General features: G+C 42.3%; 1 protein-coding gene and 1 pseudogene across 1 annotated transcript; both read left to right on the top strand.

Moving 5' to 3' along the window:
* Positions 1 to 2,233: 2,233 nt before the first annotated feature.
* FAM199X (family with sequence similarity 199, X-linked) lies at positions 2,234 to 9,175 on the top strand. Its single transcript, XM_061598111.1, has 6 exons — positions 2,234 to 2,732; positions 5,347 to 5,566; positions 5,887 to 6,036; positions 6,614 to 6,775; positions 7,352 to 7,612; positions 8,788 to 9,175. The coding sequence occupies exons 1-6, from the start codon at positions 2,542 to 2,544 to the stop codon at positions 8,956 to 8,958; spliced, it is 1,155 nt and encodes a 384-aa protein (XP_061454095.1). The 5' UTR covers positions 2,234 to 2,541; the 3' UTR covers positions 8,959 to 9,175.
* Positions 9,176 to 15,343: 6,168 nt separating this feature from the next.
* On the top strand, positions 15,344 to 15,462 carry LOC133371548 (5S ribosomal RNA; annotated as a pseudogene).
* Positions 15,463 to 20,026: the final 4,564 nt, after the last annotated feature.

Genomic DNA, 20,026 nt, shown 5'->3' on the forward strand with positions numbered 1-20,026 from the left:
ACACGGTTCTCGCTCTGCGGGAATTAAAAAGACCGTCTGTCTGCATATGCTCAAGTGCACCGTAGTGCGCTCTTGCACGCCCGTCGCTTGATGACTGCACCGGGTACAGAGTCCTGAGATGCACGAAGTGATGATGCACAAAGCGGCAGGTGAGCTGTTCGCCCTGCCCTGGCCCTGACTGTACGCTGTTGCTTTCCTGGAACCCTTCCTCGCTGCCTGATAACACGGGTTTTTACGCCAAGGGAGGAGAGGAACCATTTTACTCCAGGCTTGAAGAAATCGGCTTGCTGTGTCCAGTATTGGGCATTTTTGAAGAACTGGCTGCCGCTTATATGTTTGTTGCTATTTTACTGTACTGAAAAGTGTTTTTCATGTCTGATTCTGGTTCATATACCTTGATAACTTATTTTATAATGTATTTTAAATTATAACATGCATGTTATCAAAATGAATTCTTTGTTTAGATTGTTATATTGTGGTTGAGTGGACATTGGATTGCTATTATTTGTTTTTAATGTTTTAATTGTTGTAAACCGCCCAGAGAGCTTCGGCTATGGGGCGGTATATAAATGTAATAAATAAAATAAATAAATATTACAATGTTGTATTGATATGCATTTTTGCCTGTTGTGTTATGAGCCGCTTTGAGTGCATTTATGCAGAAAAGCGGCATACAAACTGAATAAAATCAATATGGCCACTGCACTTTCTACACAATGGTGTGAACAGCCATCTCCAGCTAGTGCCATTTGGACGTTTGGGGCGCAAGCAGGGCCTGATGGGAGTTGTAGTCCAAAACTTCTATGCAATGCCATCTATTGACTGTTTATTTCCTACCTTTTCTCCAGGTACCTCAAGTGGCCTACATGGGTCTCTCCACCCACCTACCCAGAACACCCACCTACAAGTAGTAGGTCAGGGTGAAACAGAGTCATTGGCTCAAAGTCACACAAACAACCTTAAAAGCTGAGTGTGGATTTGAACCCTGCTAAAGTGCAACATGTTGACCGCTACTCCACACTGCCCACCTATCTTATTTTTTTTAATCATGGCATTTCTGTACTGCACTTCTGCTAAAACACTCCATGCAGTTTACAATCTAAAATAGTTTATAATCATACAAACTGTGGCGGTGGGGAGCAAACAATGGGGTCAGAAGAGGAAAATAAGTAGGACTGTCATCTGATTAAATAATTTTTTGTGTTCTCAAATACAATATTCTATGTGTTTGCATTAAAAACTATTTTTTTTTAAAAAAAACAGATAGACAATTCAGGGCTCCATTTTAGTCAATCAACTTTTAATAAAGATCAGTCTGACCAATTAAACGTTGCATTCCTAAAAATATGGCATCAGTTCTTACATAAATGGTTACCTAACAACCAGATGGAACGACTTCTTGCAGTGTGGTCGTTTCACACATTCATCTTGTTCCTTACCAAAGTCAGAGGAATCAATGAATGTATGAACCAGTCCATGCAAGCAAAGAGCTGCCAACATTAGCTCAAATTAAACTGTCACAGTTCTAGGTGCACCTAACATTGCTTTGCATCTTTACCAATGAATTGAATTAGGAATTTAAGATTGCAAATAGTAATCATAAATCACAATAATTTGATTTGGCTGTAATGGTCAAGCTTTCAAATTATGTCTGGTAACAGCAACATAATTTTATCCTACATTGGTTTGCTTTCCTTAATTTTTAGAGACACAAACTACACTCATCTGAGGATGTTATAAATGCAGTCCACCTAACCAGAAATAAGCCCTACTTGATGGAAGAATACTTCTGAGTAGACATGTAGGATTTCAATGAAAGAGAAATACATTTGTCTTAGCCTGAATAATGGTAGAAACTTATGCCACCCACTTACGTATTCACTTATTTGAATATAAAATTAATGTTCCTTGTTTGGACTAGCCTGAGCAATGGCAAACATTTATCAAATTCACTATTATCAACTTACTTACATATGAATTTATTTTCCTCTCTGCATATTTTAAGTTGTTTTAAAATTATTTCTAAGGATGTATTTTAAATGGTTGTAACCAGCCCTGGGATCTCAAGATTGAAAGGCGGGTACTAAGTTTCATTAAAATTAATAATAAATAAATAAATGCTAGGAAGACCCATCTTCATTCAATTCGCTTTTAGATACTGTATACCAGCTTAAGACTTGCACTTCTCCTTTTCCCGCCTCTATCTGCAGGGGGCGCCAGAGAGAGAGAGAGAGAGAGAGAGAGAGAAAGAGAGACGGACTAACTGACTGACTCTCGGCGGAAACCTCTGCACCGTCCAAGGAAGCGGAATACGGTATTCGCAACTTCCGGTCGCCCGGGCTATAGCGAGGCGAGTTGCAGCAGGCGTCGCTTTCTGTGGGGTTTTTCATTTTGAAGCCGGCTCGAGAAGGGGCGGAAGTTTCTGTTCCCTGTCTCTTCCCCCTCTCCTTTTCTCTATGGTGGGCTGGCGGCGTCCTCCCTTTCGCAGCCCGGTAGGCGCCTGAGAGCGGTGTAGGCCTCGCCCCGCCCCCCTGCCCCGCCATGGCCGGCGAGGAGCCGCAGAAGTTCCTGGCCCCCGACGAGCCCAGCGCCCTCCTCTCGCCGCCCCTCCGCGCCCACGGCAGTCTCAGCTTGTGTGACGATGGCCCGGCCTGCCTGGACGTCAGCGACTTCGGCTGCCACCTTTCGTCGTGCCACCGCACGGACCCGCTGCGACGCCTTCACGCCCACAGGTGTGCCGGGGTGGGGTGGGAAGAGGAGATTGAGCCGGATTCAAACTCCCCCGCCCGCTCGCCCGCTCAGCCGCCAGCCTCGCAACCTTGGGCCAGGCTACGGATTGTTTCTGTGCTTACTTCGCAGGGCTGTTGTGATGGTGAAAAATGGGGGTGTGGTGGAGCTGAATCAGAACTTTTGCAGGAGGAGCGGGGGGAAAGCGTTGGGGCGGATTGATAGAGTGAGAAAGGGAACCAGGTTGGTTACACGCTGTGCATTTAAACCACATGGCTTCTCCCAAAGGATTCTGGGAAATGTAGTGTGCTCCTCACAGAGCTACAGTTCCCAGCACCCTTAACATATTACAGTTCCTAAGATTCTTCAGGAAAAGTCATGTGCTTTAAATGTGTGGTGTAGCAGTCAGAATGTTGATTTGGGAGACTAGGGGCTATGAAGTCAAAAAAGTGACCGTAGACCGGTTACTGTCGCTTCATCTAATCTACCTTGCAGGGTTGTTGTGAGGATAAAATAGAGAGGGGGAGAAGCATGTATGTCAGCTTGAGCTACTTGGAGAAATATACAAATGGCATATAAATGTTGAATAAATAAAGTAAAAGATAAAACAAGGTAGCTGACTAGCTGGAATAATACTAGTCACATCCCACACCATACATTTAAAGCATGTGGCTTCCCCCAAAGAATTCTGGGAACTGTAGTTTACCCCTTACAGAGTGACAAACTACAGTTCCCAGGATTCTTTGGGGGAAGCCGTGAGTCTTAAGTGTATGGTATGGATGTCACCACTGTTTGGATTATGTTTTGTGGGTGCTGTCTGCTTACCTGCTATGACTATTTAAGACTGCAGTCCTAACCATGCCTACTCAAGTCCCATTGAATTCAGTGGAGCTTACTTCCTGGGTAAGTGGGGTTAAGATTGCAGCATGAGCTTTCATAGCAAATATAGAAAATAATAAATGGGACTTTTCTTTCTATTCCACAGAGGCAACAGAAACAATAATTGCATAACCACTATTTTGAAGGCAATTGAGGGTGTGGGGTGGGCGTATGAATTGGCTAACATTGGAGAGAACAGGTGAGTGGGGCTTGTGGTTTTCATTAAGATACCTCCATTCTCAACATGCACACCTTTTTGCCCATAATTCCAACCCTGATTCCAGCATTTAAGTAGCCCTTCACTGAGCATTCAGGGTGTGGTTCTCAGCACAGTCTTATAAGGTAGGTTAGCATTCTCTGTGCTACTTGTTTGCAGTTGAGTGAGGCTGAGGAGATGTATGGATTTAAAGTTTAAATTTTCATGAAGTTCTTAAAGAGATAAGCTAATAAATATTCCTATATTGGTTTCAGTACATTGATGTGTTTTTGTGTGTGTTGAGTAGAAGATAGACTGCTAGGTAGGTTTCTTCTCTTTTATTAAATACTCAGCTGCTTGGCAGACAGAAAATTAATAGGCAAAGCTCTTCCCATTGCTGCTACATCTATGCCAGGGGAGCGTCACTGGTTTAATTTGTATCTGCAAAGCTGCTGTTCAGGGCATGGGAACCGGGCCAGAAAAAAAAGGTGGCAGCTCCTGCTGGTTTGGCAAGCAGAAATTTAGCAGGCAAAGTGTTTCCTTTTATTGTATCTGTATTCTCTCTTTTGATTTCTGTTAAAGCCTTTTGTGCCATTAATAGTTGCACGACAAGCAGAAATTCAAGAAGTGCAGCCTTTTGTAACAGGATGAAGCTTGCCTTGTTCGTTGTCTGTCATGCAGGTAAAGAAGTTCTGCCAGAGAAGATAAAAGATGGCAAACATTGTAAGGGTTTATGGTACCTAAGAAAAGCAGTGAAACGATCCCTGAAACAGCTTATGACACACACGTCACAAGATAAATATTAATAACTATGAATCGCAATAAAATACTAAACAATTTCAATTTACAGTTGCTAAGACTGAGTACATGTTGTACATTTGAAGCAGATGACTTCCCTCTTAAAGAATCCTGGGAACTAGTTTGTTAAGGATGCTGGAAATTGTAGCTCTGTGAGAGGTAAACTACAGTTCCCAGAATTCTTTGGGGGAAGCTGTGTGTTTTAAATGTATGGCTTGTACATAGCCTAACGTGCTTGACTGCAGCTGCATATTGAGCTAAGGTTTTGTCTCTGAAGTTCTGATGAAATAAAACTGCATTCATTTGTTTTCTGAAGGCCAGTAAGCTGCTGTGGGCCTCCAGTGGGACAGTACAGTTGTCTATAGATGGGTTACCATTACTGGAAGGGCCACTAACCAGAGGTCTAATTTATGGCTGATTTTTGTGGCCTTGAGAGTGCACGATGGCCCACAAGTGGCCTGTAGCACCTCATCACTGGCACACATTTGGTATGGCTTCTTTGAAGCTCAGTCCTAGGCACGGAGAGGTCTGAACACAGCTTGCTAGTTAGATATCATTGTGCACTGATGTCTTAAGCAGAAATCACAGAATAGTAGAATTGGAAGGGACCTATAAGGCTATCGAGTCCACCTCCCTGCTCAATGCAGGAATCCTACTTAAAGCATACCCGACAGGTCGCTTAGGAGTGAAACATTGGATGTTTCTGAAATACTGAGGTTGAGTGTGGCTGCCGTTCTGTTTTTCAGGTGGAACTTGACTTCTTGTGGCACGAGTGTAGCCAGCTCTGAATGCAGTGAAGAACTCTTTTCTTCTGTCTCTGTTGGCGACCAGGATGATTGCTTCTCAATTTTGGATGATCAGGAGTTAACGTCTTTTGACTTGTTCCCAGAGGGCAGCGTCTGCAGTGATGTTTCTTCCTCCATTAGCACCTATTGGGACTGGTCAGACAGTGAATTTGAATGGCAGGTAAAAACACTTTTATAAGTGTGTTGGACGCAGGGAAAGAAAGTGGGCTGCCTTTACAATCATAAGGTGCCAGAGTCTGTGCAATAAGACTGAAAATGTTTTTCCAACAGCACAGTGAAACAGCAGTACAATACTAAATGTGTTTACTCATAAGTAAATGCTGCTTTTTCTAATAGGGCTGGCTCCCAGGTAAGTGTTTTTAGGAGTGTAGCCTTAATTTCCTATATTAATGCTGATGTTTTGTAATGTGTTACTGAATATCGGACTGCATTGCTTTATTTGAAGTTGATCTGATACATATTTTTGTATGCCTCTGTAAGTTGCCTGGCAGTGACATTGCAAGTGGAAGCGATGTGCTTTCTGACATCATACCCAGTATTCCAAGCTCTCCTTGTCTGCTTCCAAAAAAGAAAAACAAGCACAGGAATCTCGATGAGCTCCCATGGAGTGCAATGACCAACGATGAACAGGTAAAAGCCCAGCATTTGGGAGACACAGGAGACTGCATCCTTGCAAACAGGGTCACTGCTTGATAGCAGATATAAACTGATTTGTAAGTGCTAATTCCATCTATGCAAAGTTAATTTCTATTTTTTTTTTTTGTCTGTGGTGTTAAGGTATCTTGAATTGTGAAAGAGCTGGCACTTCTACCCTCACCTTTCCATCATTCAACGCCCAAGCAATATACATAAATCCATTAGAATGTCTAATCGAAAATGTCTTTAAAACACCCTAAAGCCAGCAATACAGCCAAAGCACATCAAAAACTAAATTGGAGAAGCAGCACAACTAGTAGATAGCAATTGTTAGGAAAGGGTTCAAGAGAAGAGAAAGTAAGGCTTGACTTGCTGTCTAATGAGAGCAAGGATGATGCTCCCCTGATTTCCTTGAGGAGGGCATTCCAAAGGCAGAAGGCTACAACTGAGAAGGCCCTGTCACCTTTCACCACCTATCTCACCTCTCAGCTTGAGAGTACTTGGTGCAGATCTTCTGTTCATGACCTCAATGGATGTTGTTGGTCACTTCCTGTTTGTCTGTTTTTCTTAGGTTGAATATATTGAATATCTGAGTCGTAAAGTCAGCACGGAGATGGGGCTTCGAGAGCAGCTTGACATCATTAAAATTATTGATCCCACAGCTCAGATTTCTCCCACAGACAATGAGTTTATTATTGAACTAAATTGCCTCACTGATGAAAAGCTGAAACAGGTATGTTAAAATAAGCCAGATGTTCTTTTAAATCAAGTGTCTGTCATCTTCTGGTATGTGTGATATTGCTGCATATCTTGCTGTGGAACAGTCCCCCAGCAGAGAGTCAGCAGGCTGTCTTTGCTTTTGATCTTCAGGCACCTCTTGAAGACCTTTTTATGTAGACAGGCTTATGTAACTATTTAACATTTCTGATTAGCCCGTCATTTGGATGGAGAGTTACTGAAGAGTCAGTTAAATTTTATGTCAAATATTTAATGGAAGACAAAACACCAAGGGTGTCACTGACAGTTGCAAAATTTCTATCAAGTGAAATTTTCAAGCAGTGAAAACCAGAGAATTATTATTTGAAATTGCAAGGATCATTTGTGAGGATTATTGTAGCTGATATAACTGCCATTGTCTTATTCATTTGAATGTTTATCCTTTTATTGAGATTGTAGAGTACTGTATGACTCTACTGTTTCTATTTATTGTGTCTTAATTTTGGATTTATTCATTGCATTTTATCTCTGGTCTATTGGCTGTAATAAATGCATTGGTTGATATTCTTCATCCCATCCTTTGCACATTTAGGTCAGAAATTATATCAAGGAGCATGGCCCTCGACAGCGGTCGACAAGGGAGAATTGGAAGCGAAGTGGCTACGGTTGTGGAAGCACCAGCGGAGTGAGCGGTGCCAGTGCCAGCAGCAGCAGCGCCAGCATGGTCAGCTCAGCAAGCAGCAGCGGTTCCAGTGTTGGCAACTCTGGTTCCAACTCCAGTGCCAATATGAGTCGGGCTCACAGTGACAGCAACTTATCTACCAGTGCTGCTGAGCGAATCCGGGATTCGAAAGTAAAGCTTTAGAATTGTGATCGTATGCATAGAAATCTCTCTTGTTTGGATGGATTTTTTTTTAACAAAGTGAATTACTATATTTTGAGTGATTTCAGTTTAACTGAAATCTTACATGTCACAATAACTCAATGAATGTTCCTTTTTGAGGATCTTGAAGCAAGGGGATAGCCCACCTTTCCTGGAAGGTGACTTGCAGCTTAATGAGCTCTACCACTGCTTCATAAGGATTGATCATCCTTATAAATTTGATCATTAACAAATTTGAAAATATGGAACAATATGCCCTGTAGCACATCAGAACCAGAATAACTTAAATAAACAAGTTCAACATTTATCAATGTTGTGGATGATTTAAGTTTCAAAATTAACATTTTCGGCCTAGCATTGCTAGTTTCAGTTACCCATGTTTCTTCAGGAAATCCATAGAATGCTCCCATCCAGCTTTGGGTTACAGTCAAAGGAAACGCCATCAAGATTCTCCTCCTCCTCCTCCTCCTCCTCATAATAATAATAATAATAGTGTAGTGTAGTGTACTGATTAGAGTTTTGGACTAGCACCTGGGAGACGAGGGTTTGAATCCCCACTTAGCCATGAAGCTCACTGGATGATCTTGGGCCAGTCATTGCCTCTCAGCCTAACCTACCTCACAGGGCTGTTGAGGGGATTAATTGAGGAGGGGAAGACCCATGTATGCCAGCTTGAGCTCCTTGTAGAAAAAGGTGGGGCACAGATGCAATAAATAAATATATATAAAAAAGCGACAAATCCCCCCAAATGCATTTGAAACTAAAGAAAATAGTGAATATGGTCTTACATACTTGTTAAATTTGTTGTTCCAAGAAAGAAATGTCACCCTTCTCTGTATAACTCTGTTTTCCTACCATCCGGTTAAGGTTTCTTTTTCATCAAAGCTTGCATAGGGAAGATGGAGTTGGTATATCTGTGTGTTTGGGGCCATTCCAGCACCTTTGTGTTGTCATATGTAACTGAAGGTTGGCAGGCACAGAGAGGAGGGTTCCTCTCCTCCCCCACATCCCAATAACTTGTATCTTTCTTAACAGTTGTTTATCTGAAAATAGTGAATTAGTTTTAGTTTAAAAAGGATGTCTCTTGTTTTCCTGTTCTGTGTAGAGATGAGGACTGAGTTTGGCCATTTCCTTTATTTTGACAGAAACGTTCTAAACAACGCAAACTTCAGCAAAAGGCTTTGCGCAAGCGACAGCTGAAAGAACAGAGACAGGCTCGAAAGGAGAGACTGAGTGGCTTGTTCCTTAATGAAGAGGTGCTTTCGTTAAAAGTGACTGAGGAGGACCACGAAGGAGATGTGGATGTCTTGATGTGACAGGAGTATTTTTTTAAATCAGTGTTCTTTCTAAGCCTTAAGCTGCTAATATTGTTTACATACACTTCTACCAAAATTTTGATTGGAGCTGGGGCTAGCTAGCCTGAATCGTTCATCTATATTTTAAAAACAAAAAGAAATTTTTTGGCAAGTGATAAGAGATCAAGAATACATTTTTTTAAAAAATAAATCAAGGCTAATATATTTTGCTTTCAAATATCTGTGTGTGTTTTGTTGAAAAGGTTGCATTTCCTTCTTAATTCCACCTTAACCCATAGAAATGTCCTTAGGTAAAAATATTTTTCAATGTACCGCTGTTTGGGCTGAATGATTTAAGTCTATCTTTGTAAACAAAAAACTCCATCAAGAGTTACTGGGCAAGATCTAAGGTTGCACCAGTGGATGTGACAGGACTTCTCCTTTTCCTCGGTGTCCCCCACATTTGCTCCAGGAAATCTTTTTACTCTCCAGAGCAGATTTTAGGGGCACATGGGGTGGCTGCAAGGGCAAGTCTCATTTGTGCAAGCAAGACACTACAGTCGAGTAGTGCCCGTTTTCTTTATTTGCTTCTTGTTGAGGCGTATAATGTTACATGAAATATTCTCAGATTTCCTGAAATGATCATTGGTGTCCTTTAGTACAGAGCCTGGGAACGTGTGACCTGCCAAGCCAAATGCATCCCATGAGTAATGTATTGTGGCCCACAAGGGCCTTTATTAAACCTCTGCTTGCCTAGGAATGCAAAACCAGGGAGGCAGAGAGTATTTGCAAGGCCCTGTTATGCCACCATACATGGTGGCATTTAACTGAATGGATCACTCATGGTGTGTAGGCCTGATGTAGGTGTTATAAAGCAGTGGGACAATCTGTGGAAGGAAACTCCTAGAAACACATTTCCCCATTCTATATATATGTGTCTTTATATGTTCCAAATCACCAGTGTCATGTGCCTTAAAATTAATTTGAGACTTTTTCTTTAAAGTGAAGGTTATGGGGAGAAAATTGAAAAATTGAAATAAAGCAGATCAGCATTTCCTGATCTGAAGTCATTCCAAAAACGTTAAATCCTCTAAGCCCATCCAGCTTTTTGCAGAAGCTAGTCGTTAGTGACTATTTTTCAGTTCCTAGTGAAAGGTGAGAGATTTTCATCCTGACCCTTTGTCTCTGCATAAAATGACACATTTCTTCATTCAGTTTAATGGCTAAAGTGATCTCATTTGGTTTATATTGATGAGAGAGTTTCTTGGTGCATGATTTGCTAACCACTTAAGCAAGTCTGTTGGAAAGAACAATTGCACATCTTCATTGGCACGGCCTCTGGTTTATCTTCCATAACGTGAATCTATAGATGGATTCAGATGTAATACTAAATTATAGTTCAACTTGAGCACTTTTCACCCTCTTCTCTCCAGATGCAGCTGTGCAAAAGAGACTGGAAGCACCATCTTCCATTTCAGACTAGCCTTATTTTATTTCACTGGGACTGTTAAAAACTGGTTAGTGTAAGCTATCACTTGTCTGAAGATGCTAACTTCACACTTTGGCTTCTATTCTTGGTTTATTTGGATAAACTGTAGTTAAAACTGACCACAGTTCCCAGTTCAGGTTGAAGCAACAAACTCTGGTTAGTTTAAAACAGAAGTGGATGCTTCTGACAGAAGTAGATGCTTCTGATCTCTTTACGGTCACACTGGAGTAGGAAAAGAGAGGAGGAGGTTCATGCATGTATCGCTAAGCTGTAGTTTAGTGCCAATGTCTGAACCACTTTTAGTTCAGGAGCAGGTGATACTGTGGATGAATTTCAAATATTTATAAATGTTGGACATTCACTAGCATTGGGATTTCTAATCTATAACAACATTGCCCTTTTATTTGTGTTTAAAAGCAGCTTTTGATCCTTGTGATACTCCTGGCTCAAATTTTAAAAATTGTTTTCTAAAAAACATCTTGTTCCATTAGACAATCATACATACACCTCCCCCAACAGGAAACAGGTGAAGTACTTTGAAGAAAATGGGATAAGACCGCAGCCTAAAATTCAATATGGTAACAAATTCAGTGCTTGATCCATGTGCCTCCTTCCTATATCTTGATTCTTATGGTTGAATTGGTTACCGAACACTTTCCAGTTCATCTGTTTCCACCACCCACCCGCCCCAGTAATATTTCCATTTTATTGAGTACATTATGCACTCTTTTAAAGATAGTGCTATATCTAAATTGAACACACTGGTCACTCAGTAAAGATCAATTTTGAGTTAAACTAGCATTATAAATCAAAATGGAGTTAATCGCTTTGATAAACTGTAGTCCCTGAGGCCATGCATTTTTTTTAAAAAAAATCAGACAGTAGATACTTCTTACATTTTGGAAGCAAAATTAGCAAGTAGGAGGACCTGTCTGGCTCCTGTTTATCTTGAGCTCTTTACAAGATGCATACGTATTTAATTTAACAAGTATAAGTGAGCAAACACACAGTTTGCCTCCTTTGGAATTACTGATCTTGCAAAGCTTAGAAGGAGCACTGAAAACATGTTTGGAAAAGCTTGCTATTCTCTTAGCCTAATTTAAAATACGAAGATCTGTTTACATTTTGTTCTTGCGATCTGCATTGTTTTCCTCTTCTGCTAGAAATGTTTTAGTAACTTCGTTCTTTGAAACAAAGCACTGACATTCTTGTAAAGCAGAATGAAGGACCCTGCACTCTGGTTCAGTGCAGAATGCTTGCTGAGGTTGGTGATCCCAATAACTTAAGATGATCTCTTGGTTCGCAATAATTTTTTAATTTTATCTTTATTTTTCTACATGTTGGTAAAAAAAAAAAACTGCAGAGAATTTCTCTGGCAAACACTACATCATATTGTACATATGAATTAAAAACCCCTTAAGGCTGGTATGCAGTACTTGTGGAAAATCTTATGGGACGTTAGCCAGATTTCTTATTAACACTGAAATAAAATGGTCTGTTAGTGTTCATATTTCTCCCCAGCCCCTCTTTGGATTCCTTCAGCAATCATCAGCGCACCTATCTTCTAAATACTAGCAAGCTCTTGACTCTTTTTTCTTTTGGCAATCAGGTTTTCGCAGTAGATAACTGTTTTTCATGGCTTATCTGAAAACTCTAAATCAGGAGTGGCTAACCTTTGGCCCTCCGGATGTTGGACTACAACTCCCGTTGTCCCTCAGCATTGGTCATGCTGATAGGAGATGAAATCCAACAACATCTGGATGATGCACAGGGTAGCCACCTCTGTTCAACATGTTCCTTTTGGATCAGTAGTTCTATACTTCCTATGTATTGCAGATAATTTTGAATTATTATTTGCCAAGTTGGTCAAAATCAGTGCAATAGAGAGCAAGTAGCATTATAACCCGTGCCGTGATGAAATCATGTGCATCTTATTGGATCAGAATGCATGAGAGGGAAAATTAAAGTGGATGGTTTCAGATGTGTTCTGAAACACAGATGAGGCTTGATTCATAATGACCAATGGTATTGGCACTCTAGATATGTGCTTCATAACCAAAGCAAAGAGGATGTTAAATTTTGGAGAATACACTTCGAATGGTTTATATATATATATATATATATATATATATATATATATATATGGACTATTCCCAGGATTTCTGCAAAAGTGTACTATATGCTGAAATGCACTTGTATAGGCAACTGTTCACTGTACATTCTGTATCTACTTGCTATGTTTATAGAAAACTCTTCCCCCCCTTTTCTCTTTTGATGTTGTGGATTTAACCAATAGGTATTAAATACTGGGCACTGTCTTACTTTTCTTCCCCTTCAGCCCTTAATTGTATTTGAAAAGTAGTCAAATGGATATGATAGTTTGGAATATCATTAAAAAATAAGACATGATGATGCAACCATATGTGTATAGTGTCATATTTGGGTAGCATCTACAGCTAAATGGATTATTTATTTGTACCATATAGTCAGCTTATGTGGTGCCCTGCAGAGTTAGAGAGGAAACATAGAGAGGTCCCTGCTCCCAAGGAGCTTACAATCTGACTTTTATTGAGTCAGACCATTGGTGCATTGAGCTTAGTACTGTCTACACTAACTGGCAGAAGCTCTCCAAGGTTTCAGACTGGGGTCTCCCAGTCCTACCTGGAAATGCTGGGATTTGAACCCAGGCCCTCCTGCATGCAAAGCGGATGCTCTACCACTGAGCTACTGCCCCACCCATTGATGACTTTGGTTGCTTGTTTATGCACCTTTTTCAGCTCATACAGCTGCCCCATAGATCTGTTCTCTAGGTAAGAGGATCCTGGATGAGAGCGCTTGGGAAAAAAAACTCCTTCTGCCAGTTACAGTAGACACTACTGAGCAAGCTTGATCAATCTGATGTCATACAGCGGCAGCTTGTGAATAAGGGCTTTGAGTCAAATTAATTCAGACAATGTAGTAAATGAATATGCAACCGTAAAGTCTGAAACCACATTTTACTCAGACGTTGGCCAAGATCTAAAGACAGGGCAACAAATCTTGGCTTGCCATGAGCCAACTTCCCCATCTAGCAGGACAGGATAGGGTCCTCTGGGATTACAGTGACCTCAACGCCCAGCACAATTTTCTGTGTGGGTAGTGTGTCTCTGTCCCTGAGCATTTTGTAACCAGAGAGCTGCCACCGGAATGGCCCTCTGCCAGATTGCCTGGAGGTAAGGGTGTCTGGCGAAGGTTCATATGGGACAAGATGTGTGAATAAACTTACTGCTGCCTAATGGCCTTTATTCTGGCTGTATGTTTCTTGAAACACAGATCACAGCCTAAAGAGGCAGCACTTTAGCATGCCGTTCTAGAGGTTTTGAAAGATGGCAGGACTGGCTGCAAACTTTGAGGATCAAAATGCCAACCAGTGCCTCTCTTCCTATGGATTATTATTGTTTATTAGATCTATATCCTGCCCTTCCTCCCAGTAGGAGCCCAGGGCGGCAAACAAAAGCACCAAAAACACTCTAAAACATAAAAACAGACTTTGAAATAGATTAAAACAAAACATCCTTAAAAATATATTAAAACAAAACATCTTTAAAAACATCTTTTTAAAAAAAGTGTTAAAATGCATTAAAAAGCAATTCCAACAAAGATGCAGACTGGGATAAGGTCTCTACTTAAAAGGCTTGTTGAAAGAGGAAGGTCATCAGTAGGCACCAAAAAGAGAACAGAGATGGCGTCTGTCTGATATTTAAGGGGAGGGAATCCCAAAGGGTAGGTGCCACAACACTAAAGGTCCATTTCCTATGTTGTGCAGAACAGACCTGATAAGATGGTATTTGCAAGAGGCCCTCACCTGCTGAGCGCAGTGATTGACTGGGTATATAAAGGATAAGACGGTCTTTCAGATATCCTGCTCCCAAGCTGTATAGGGCTTTGTACACCAAAACTAGAACCTTGAACTTAGTCTGGATGCTGTTGCCATTGCTTCACCAGGGCAGAGGGAAGACAGTGGCATCTTTTGCCCCGTGTGAACAGGCAGGTGCCAATGGTTGCCACAGAAAAAAGAGCATCACAAATGGTGCTTGCTCACCTGCCTGGGTGAATGAGCGCTATCACTGCTTGTTCACCTGTATGCTTGGTGGTGGTGGCGGCGGCTGTTCCAAGCAGAGGTCATTGCTTGCTTGCTGGCCAGCAATACCAGTTTGGTGGGCATCACAAGTGCAGAGAGTGCTGCTGTGCTCGTGCCTTGCTTGTGGGCTTCCCATGGGCATCTGGTTAGCCAATATCAGAACAGGGTGTTGGACTAGATGGGCCTTTGACCTGATCCAGCAGGCTGCTCTTATGTGCTCTTCCATAATTTCCTTTTTTTTGGGGGGGGGGTTGCAAGCATGGAACTGAGTGGCAAGTTGTGGCTCTGCATTAATTAGTGTGGAACACAAAGACGTGGCCTTGTTGATAGGAAGTAATTCTCAAAATGGCAAGTTCTCCATTTGTTTGGTTTGGAAATCCTCTGGGGCCACCCATAATGTAGATCCGTTGATACTCAATTTGGAGTATGAAGTGTGTGATGTGAGAGGCAAATTGGTATGTTGCATGACTCCTACAGTTCTTAGAATTGCAGCAGTTCCTCCAGGGGCTCCAGTTCTTTCACCCCAGCCAAGGGAGAGATGGCAGCTGCTATGGGTGAGTCAGGGTGGACCCTACTGGGGCCTTTGTATCTACCCAACCACTCCAACCCCCTAATGCTGCCAGAAGGAATTTGCGAAAACGGTGCACTGTAAGTTGCTCTGACCTTAACTTGCTTGTACATGCCATTGATTTCCACTAGAGGGAGTGCTATAGTTATAACTATCTGCTGGTCTTGACAATCACACAGAAGCTGCAAGCGCTTGCTCTTTAACAAGCAACAGTTTGTGCACCATGTATGACTATGGCCATACTACCCTGGACATGCCCGATCTCATCTGATCTGGGAACCTAAGCAGGGTCAGGCCTGGGTAGTACTTGGGTGGGAGACCGCCTGGGAATACTGGGTGCCATAGGCTTAGAGGAAGGCAATGGTAAACCACCTCTGAATAACTCTGACCATGAAAACCTTATGAATATATCCAAAAAAGATTCATAGAGCTGCCATAAGTCATAATCAACTTGAAGGCATATAACAACAACCATGTATGAAGAAAGCATGTGTAGAAATTAAAATTCTGGAATACAGTAGGGGCCCACTCATATGGCGGGTTACGTTCCAGATCCCCACCAAAAAGCAAAACCTGCCAAAAAGCGGAACTCCGTCAATAAAATGGTGCCTGACGCCCGAAAAATGCCGTAAAAGCGGAACCAGCGCCATATGAGTGGGGCCTTCCTCTAATTTTATCTGCCTTATTAGCGGAACGCCGAAAAGCAGGCCATCAAAAAGCGGGGCCCTACTGTACAAAACTGCTCAGAAGAGGAAATGGCGCTTGCCTGCTCACTTTCTCTCAGAATGTCAAAGGATTTTACTCAGACTTATAAGTCAATTTAATTTAAGAGGAGATGAAAGATAGCATCTGTGATGGTTCATTTGCATGTTCATATACAATGCTAGCCACATGGACATGCTTGTGTGGGCCAGGCCCTAGAAAGCCAGTGTGGTATAATGATTAGGGTGTTGGGCTATGACCTGGGAGACCAGGGTTCGAATCCACACTTGGCCATGAACCTCACTAGATGACCTTGGGCCAGTCGCTGCCTCTCAGTCTACCCTACCTCACAGGGTTGTTGTAAGGATAAAATGGGGAGGAAAGAACCGGGTATGCCACCTTGAGCTCCTTAGAGGAACAGTGGGATATAAATTATCATCATAATGGTATGTGAATAAGCATAAGTGTTGTTGATTTATTTTTTGCATACTACAAAAAACTCTTTGTTTCCAAGTAACTTACATTTTTTTTTAAAAAAAGCATACACCAAATTTAAAATACGTCAGAAGGCAGAAGAATATTATTAACTAAAAGTGCTCATCCTGCCATAAATAAAAAGAACGCATCCCATCCCACCCAATTAAAAGGTGAACACTAAATTAAGATCAAAACGCCAGGATGAATAGGAACATCTGCACCTGGTGCTTAAAGGTTGATAGTGATGGTGCTCACCACTGAGAAGGCCAATCTCCACCCTCTGCACCTCCCTCAGAAGGGACACATGAAGAAGGGCCTCAGATGATGAATGCAGGGTCTGGATACTTTTATGTGGGGAGAGGCAGTCCCTAAGGTCAAGCCTCCAACTCCCAATTAAACAATCTGGCTGGTTGCTGAATTCTGCACTAGCAGCCGTTTCCGAACTGTCTTTAAAGGCAGCCCCATGTAGAACACCTTGCGGTAAACCTTGAATGATTGCATTTAGCAATACATATATATATTTTAAAAAATGTTCTATTGACATTGACAAAATGAGATTATGCTGTACTTGTTGCATCACAATTTGTGCCATTTGTGAAGCCTGAAAGATGATATGAACAGTTTTGGAGGTGATTTAGGTCAGTACCTTGTCCGACCGTGACCAGTACCACTTGCTATAGAAATAGTAGGAAAGAGCAATGGACAGTACTACATTTAATTCTCTTTTGTCAATCCCTGGGCACCTTCCTGAATGCATGTACCAGTGTCTTAAGATGATGATGAATTATATAGCACTATCTTATGTACCTGGTACTTTCTAAATAACAGGTATGGGAATCTAAAGCAGGGGTGGGGGACCTTTGGCCCTCTGAGTGTTGCTGATCTACAACTCCCATCATCCCTGACCTTTGGCCATGCTTGCTAGAGCTGATGGGATTTGTAGTTCAGCAATATCTGGATGCCAACGTCTCCCCACCCCTGATCTAATGTCACATCCACACCATACATTTAAAGCACTATTATACCACTTTAACAGCCATGGCCTCCCTCGAAGAATCCTGGGAACTGTAGTTTGTGAAGAGAGTTGTTAAGAAATCCCTATTCCCCTTACAGAACTACAATGTTCGGAGTGGTTTAGCAACCAATAATAATAATAATAATTTAATTTTTGTGTCGCCTATCTGGCCGAGGCCACTCTAGGCGACGTACACAATTAAATTCCAGTAAAATACAATTTAAAATACGATTTAAAATACATAGCAATACAATACAGTCGGCAATAAAGGATTAAATTACAGCATAAAACAGTATGTAAACAACGGGCATTCAGTAATAGTGATAAAAGCTTTGCCCACCCCGGAGGTCCCGAAGGCCTGTCCAAAGAGCCAGGTTTTTAATGCTCGGTGAAATGCATCCAGGGAAGGGGCATGTCGAAGATCGAACGGGAGGGAGTTCGAGAGAGTGGGGGCCGCCACTGAAAATGCCCTCTCCCTAGTTCCCACCAACCTAGCTGTTTTCGTTGGTGGTACTGAGAGAAGGCCTTGCGTGGCTGATCTAGTCAGGCGGCTAAGTTGGTGGTACTTGAGGTGCTCCTTCAGGTAAACTGGGCCGAGACCGTATAGGGCTTTAAAGGTTAATACCAACACCTTGAATTGGGCCCGGAAAGCAACTGGAAGCCAGTGTAGATGAACTAACACCGGTGTAATGTGATCACGGTGGCGGCTATTTGTAAGTAAACGGGCCACCGCATTTTGTACCAGCTGTAGTTTCCGGGTCGTTTTCAAGGGTAGCCCCACGTAGAGCGCATTGCAGTAGTCCAGTCGAGAGGTGACCAGTGCATGCACTACCAGTGGGAGCTGATGAGCAGGGAGGTAGGGTTGCAGCCTCCGTATCAGGTGTAACTGATACCAAGCTGCCCGGCTCACTGCCGAAATCTGAGCCTCCATGGACAGCTTGGAGTCAAGAATAACCCCGAGGCTGTGGACCTGATCCTTCAGGGGCAATCTTACCCCATTGAGTTCCAGGTCAACAATACCCAACTTTCCCCTGTCACCCACAAGCAGTACCTCGGTTTTATCAGGATTGAGCTTCAGCCTGTTTCTTCCCATCCATCCACTCACGGATTCCAGGCACTTGGATAAGGTCTCTACAGCCAACTCCGGTGAAGATTTAAACGAGAGATAGAGCTGCGTGTCATCAGCATATTGGTGACACCGCAGCCCAAATCTCCTGATGATACCACCCAGCGGTTTCAAATAGATGTTAAATAGCATGGGAGAGAGAATAGAACCCTGTGGCACTCCACAAGTGAGAGGCCAAGGGTCTGAAATCTCATCCCCCAATGCTACCTGTTGATGCCTGTCAGAGAGAAAGGAACGGAACCACTGTAAAACAGTGCCTCCTATTCCCAACCCTCCAAGGCGATCTAACAGGATACCGTGGTCAATCCCACTTCTCAGGGAATTCTGGGAATTGTAGCTCTGTGAGGGGAAGAGGAGGTCTCCTAACTACTCTCAGCGCCCTTCACAAACTACAGTTCCCAGGATTCTTTGCGGTTCATGGGTTGCAATAAGGTAGAAGAACTAGGCACTGGGAGGGTAGGTAGCCCTGGTGGCTGGCAACCACTGGACCTGGTGGAGTGGTAAAGGGAGGGTCCACCAGAGACAGGGCCAATTGCTTCTGTTTTTCTCCCCATCCTCCTCCCTTGCAAAGATACTGTGGATGCTTAAGCGATGCAGTAGTAAAAAATACTGGTAGGGTTCTGCCCCACCTTGCCCTGGGGATCAGCCTCCCCTGGTAGGTAGCTGGGGTGCATGGATAAAGTGGAGTTTTATGCCTTGTGAATGTTTCTCTATGTTGTAACTTCCTGAAGACACCTCCCCCCCTCCGTTTGTCATGCACACCAGAGGAATCAGGGCAGGTTGTCTGTAGCATCAGAGTGTGATGACCTTATACCAGGTCAGGCTATTTGACCATTCATTAGCCCAGTACCAGCGACTTCAACTGATAACTCCTCTCCAGAGTTTTGGGGAGTCTTTCCTAGCACCTGATCCAGGGATCGAATTTGGGATGTTCTATTTTGCATGCAAAGTATATAGTCCTCCTATGGCAGTGGCTCTCTCCAATAGGAGAAATCTGCTGCGGATGTGTATGCATTCATCATATTATTTATTTTCCAAATGCACACTATAGAAAGCAAAAGGCAACATTTTGTTCAATATGATTTAGGGTTGTCCCCACTAAGTTATATTCGGAGTAGACCCATTGAAATTAATGGGCCTAAGTTATTCATGTCCATTATTTTTAATGGGCTTACTCTGAGTAGGACTAACATTGGATATAACCTTTACAATATTTACAGCCTGCTCTTCATTGCCAAAGCAATCACAGAGCACAGTCTATTAAAATTCAAATCCAGCTGTTATGGCTGCAAAGAGACATATATTGCAGTGCTAAACGCTCAGGGTCCACTACTCATTGGTCTCAAGGTGTCACTGCCTTTTCTACATCTGAAGACATGGTTTATAATTGTCAATCTGATTTAGATACCCCTTTGGTCATATGAACTGCCTACATTAATGTATATGTCTTAAGTTAGGAGTAATGGAACAGTTTTATTGTTAATGTCAGCTGACAATGTTTTCTGTTCTCTATTTTTTCCTTTCATATTTGTAAATAACCTCCCCAATCTCAACAGCATGCTATAAAACACAAAGGGAAAGTAAAAAAATGT

Source organism: Rhineura floridana, chromosome 16 (assembly GCF_030035675.1).
Source record: "Rhineura floridana isolate rRhiFlo1 chromosome 16, rRhiFlo1.hap2, whole genome shotgun sequence".
Lineage (NCBI taxonomy): Eukaryota > Metazoa > Chordata > Lepidosauria > Squamata > Rhineuridae > Rhineura > Rhineura floridana.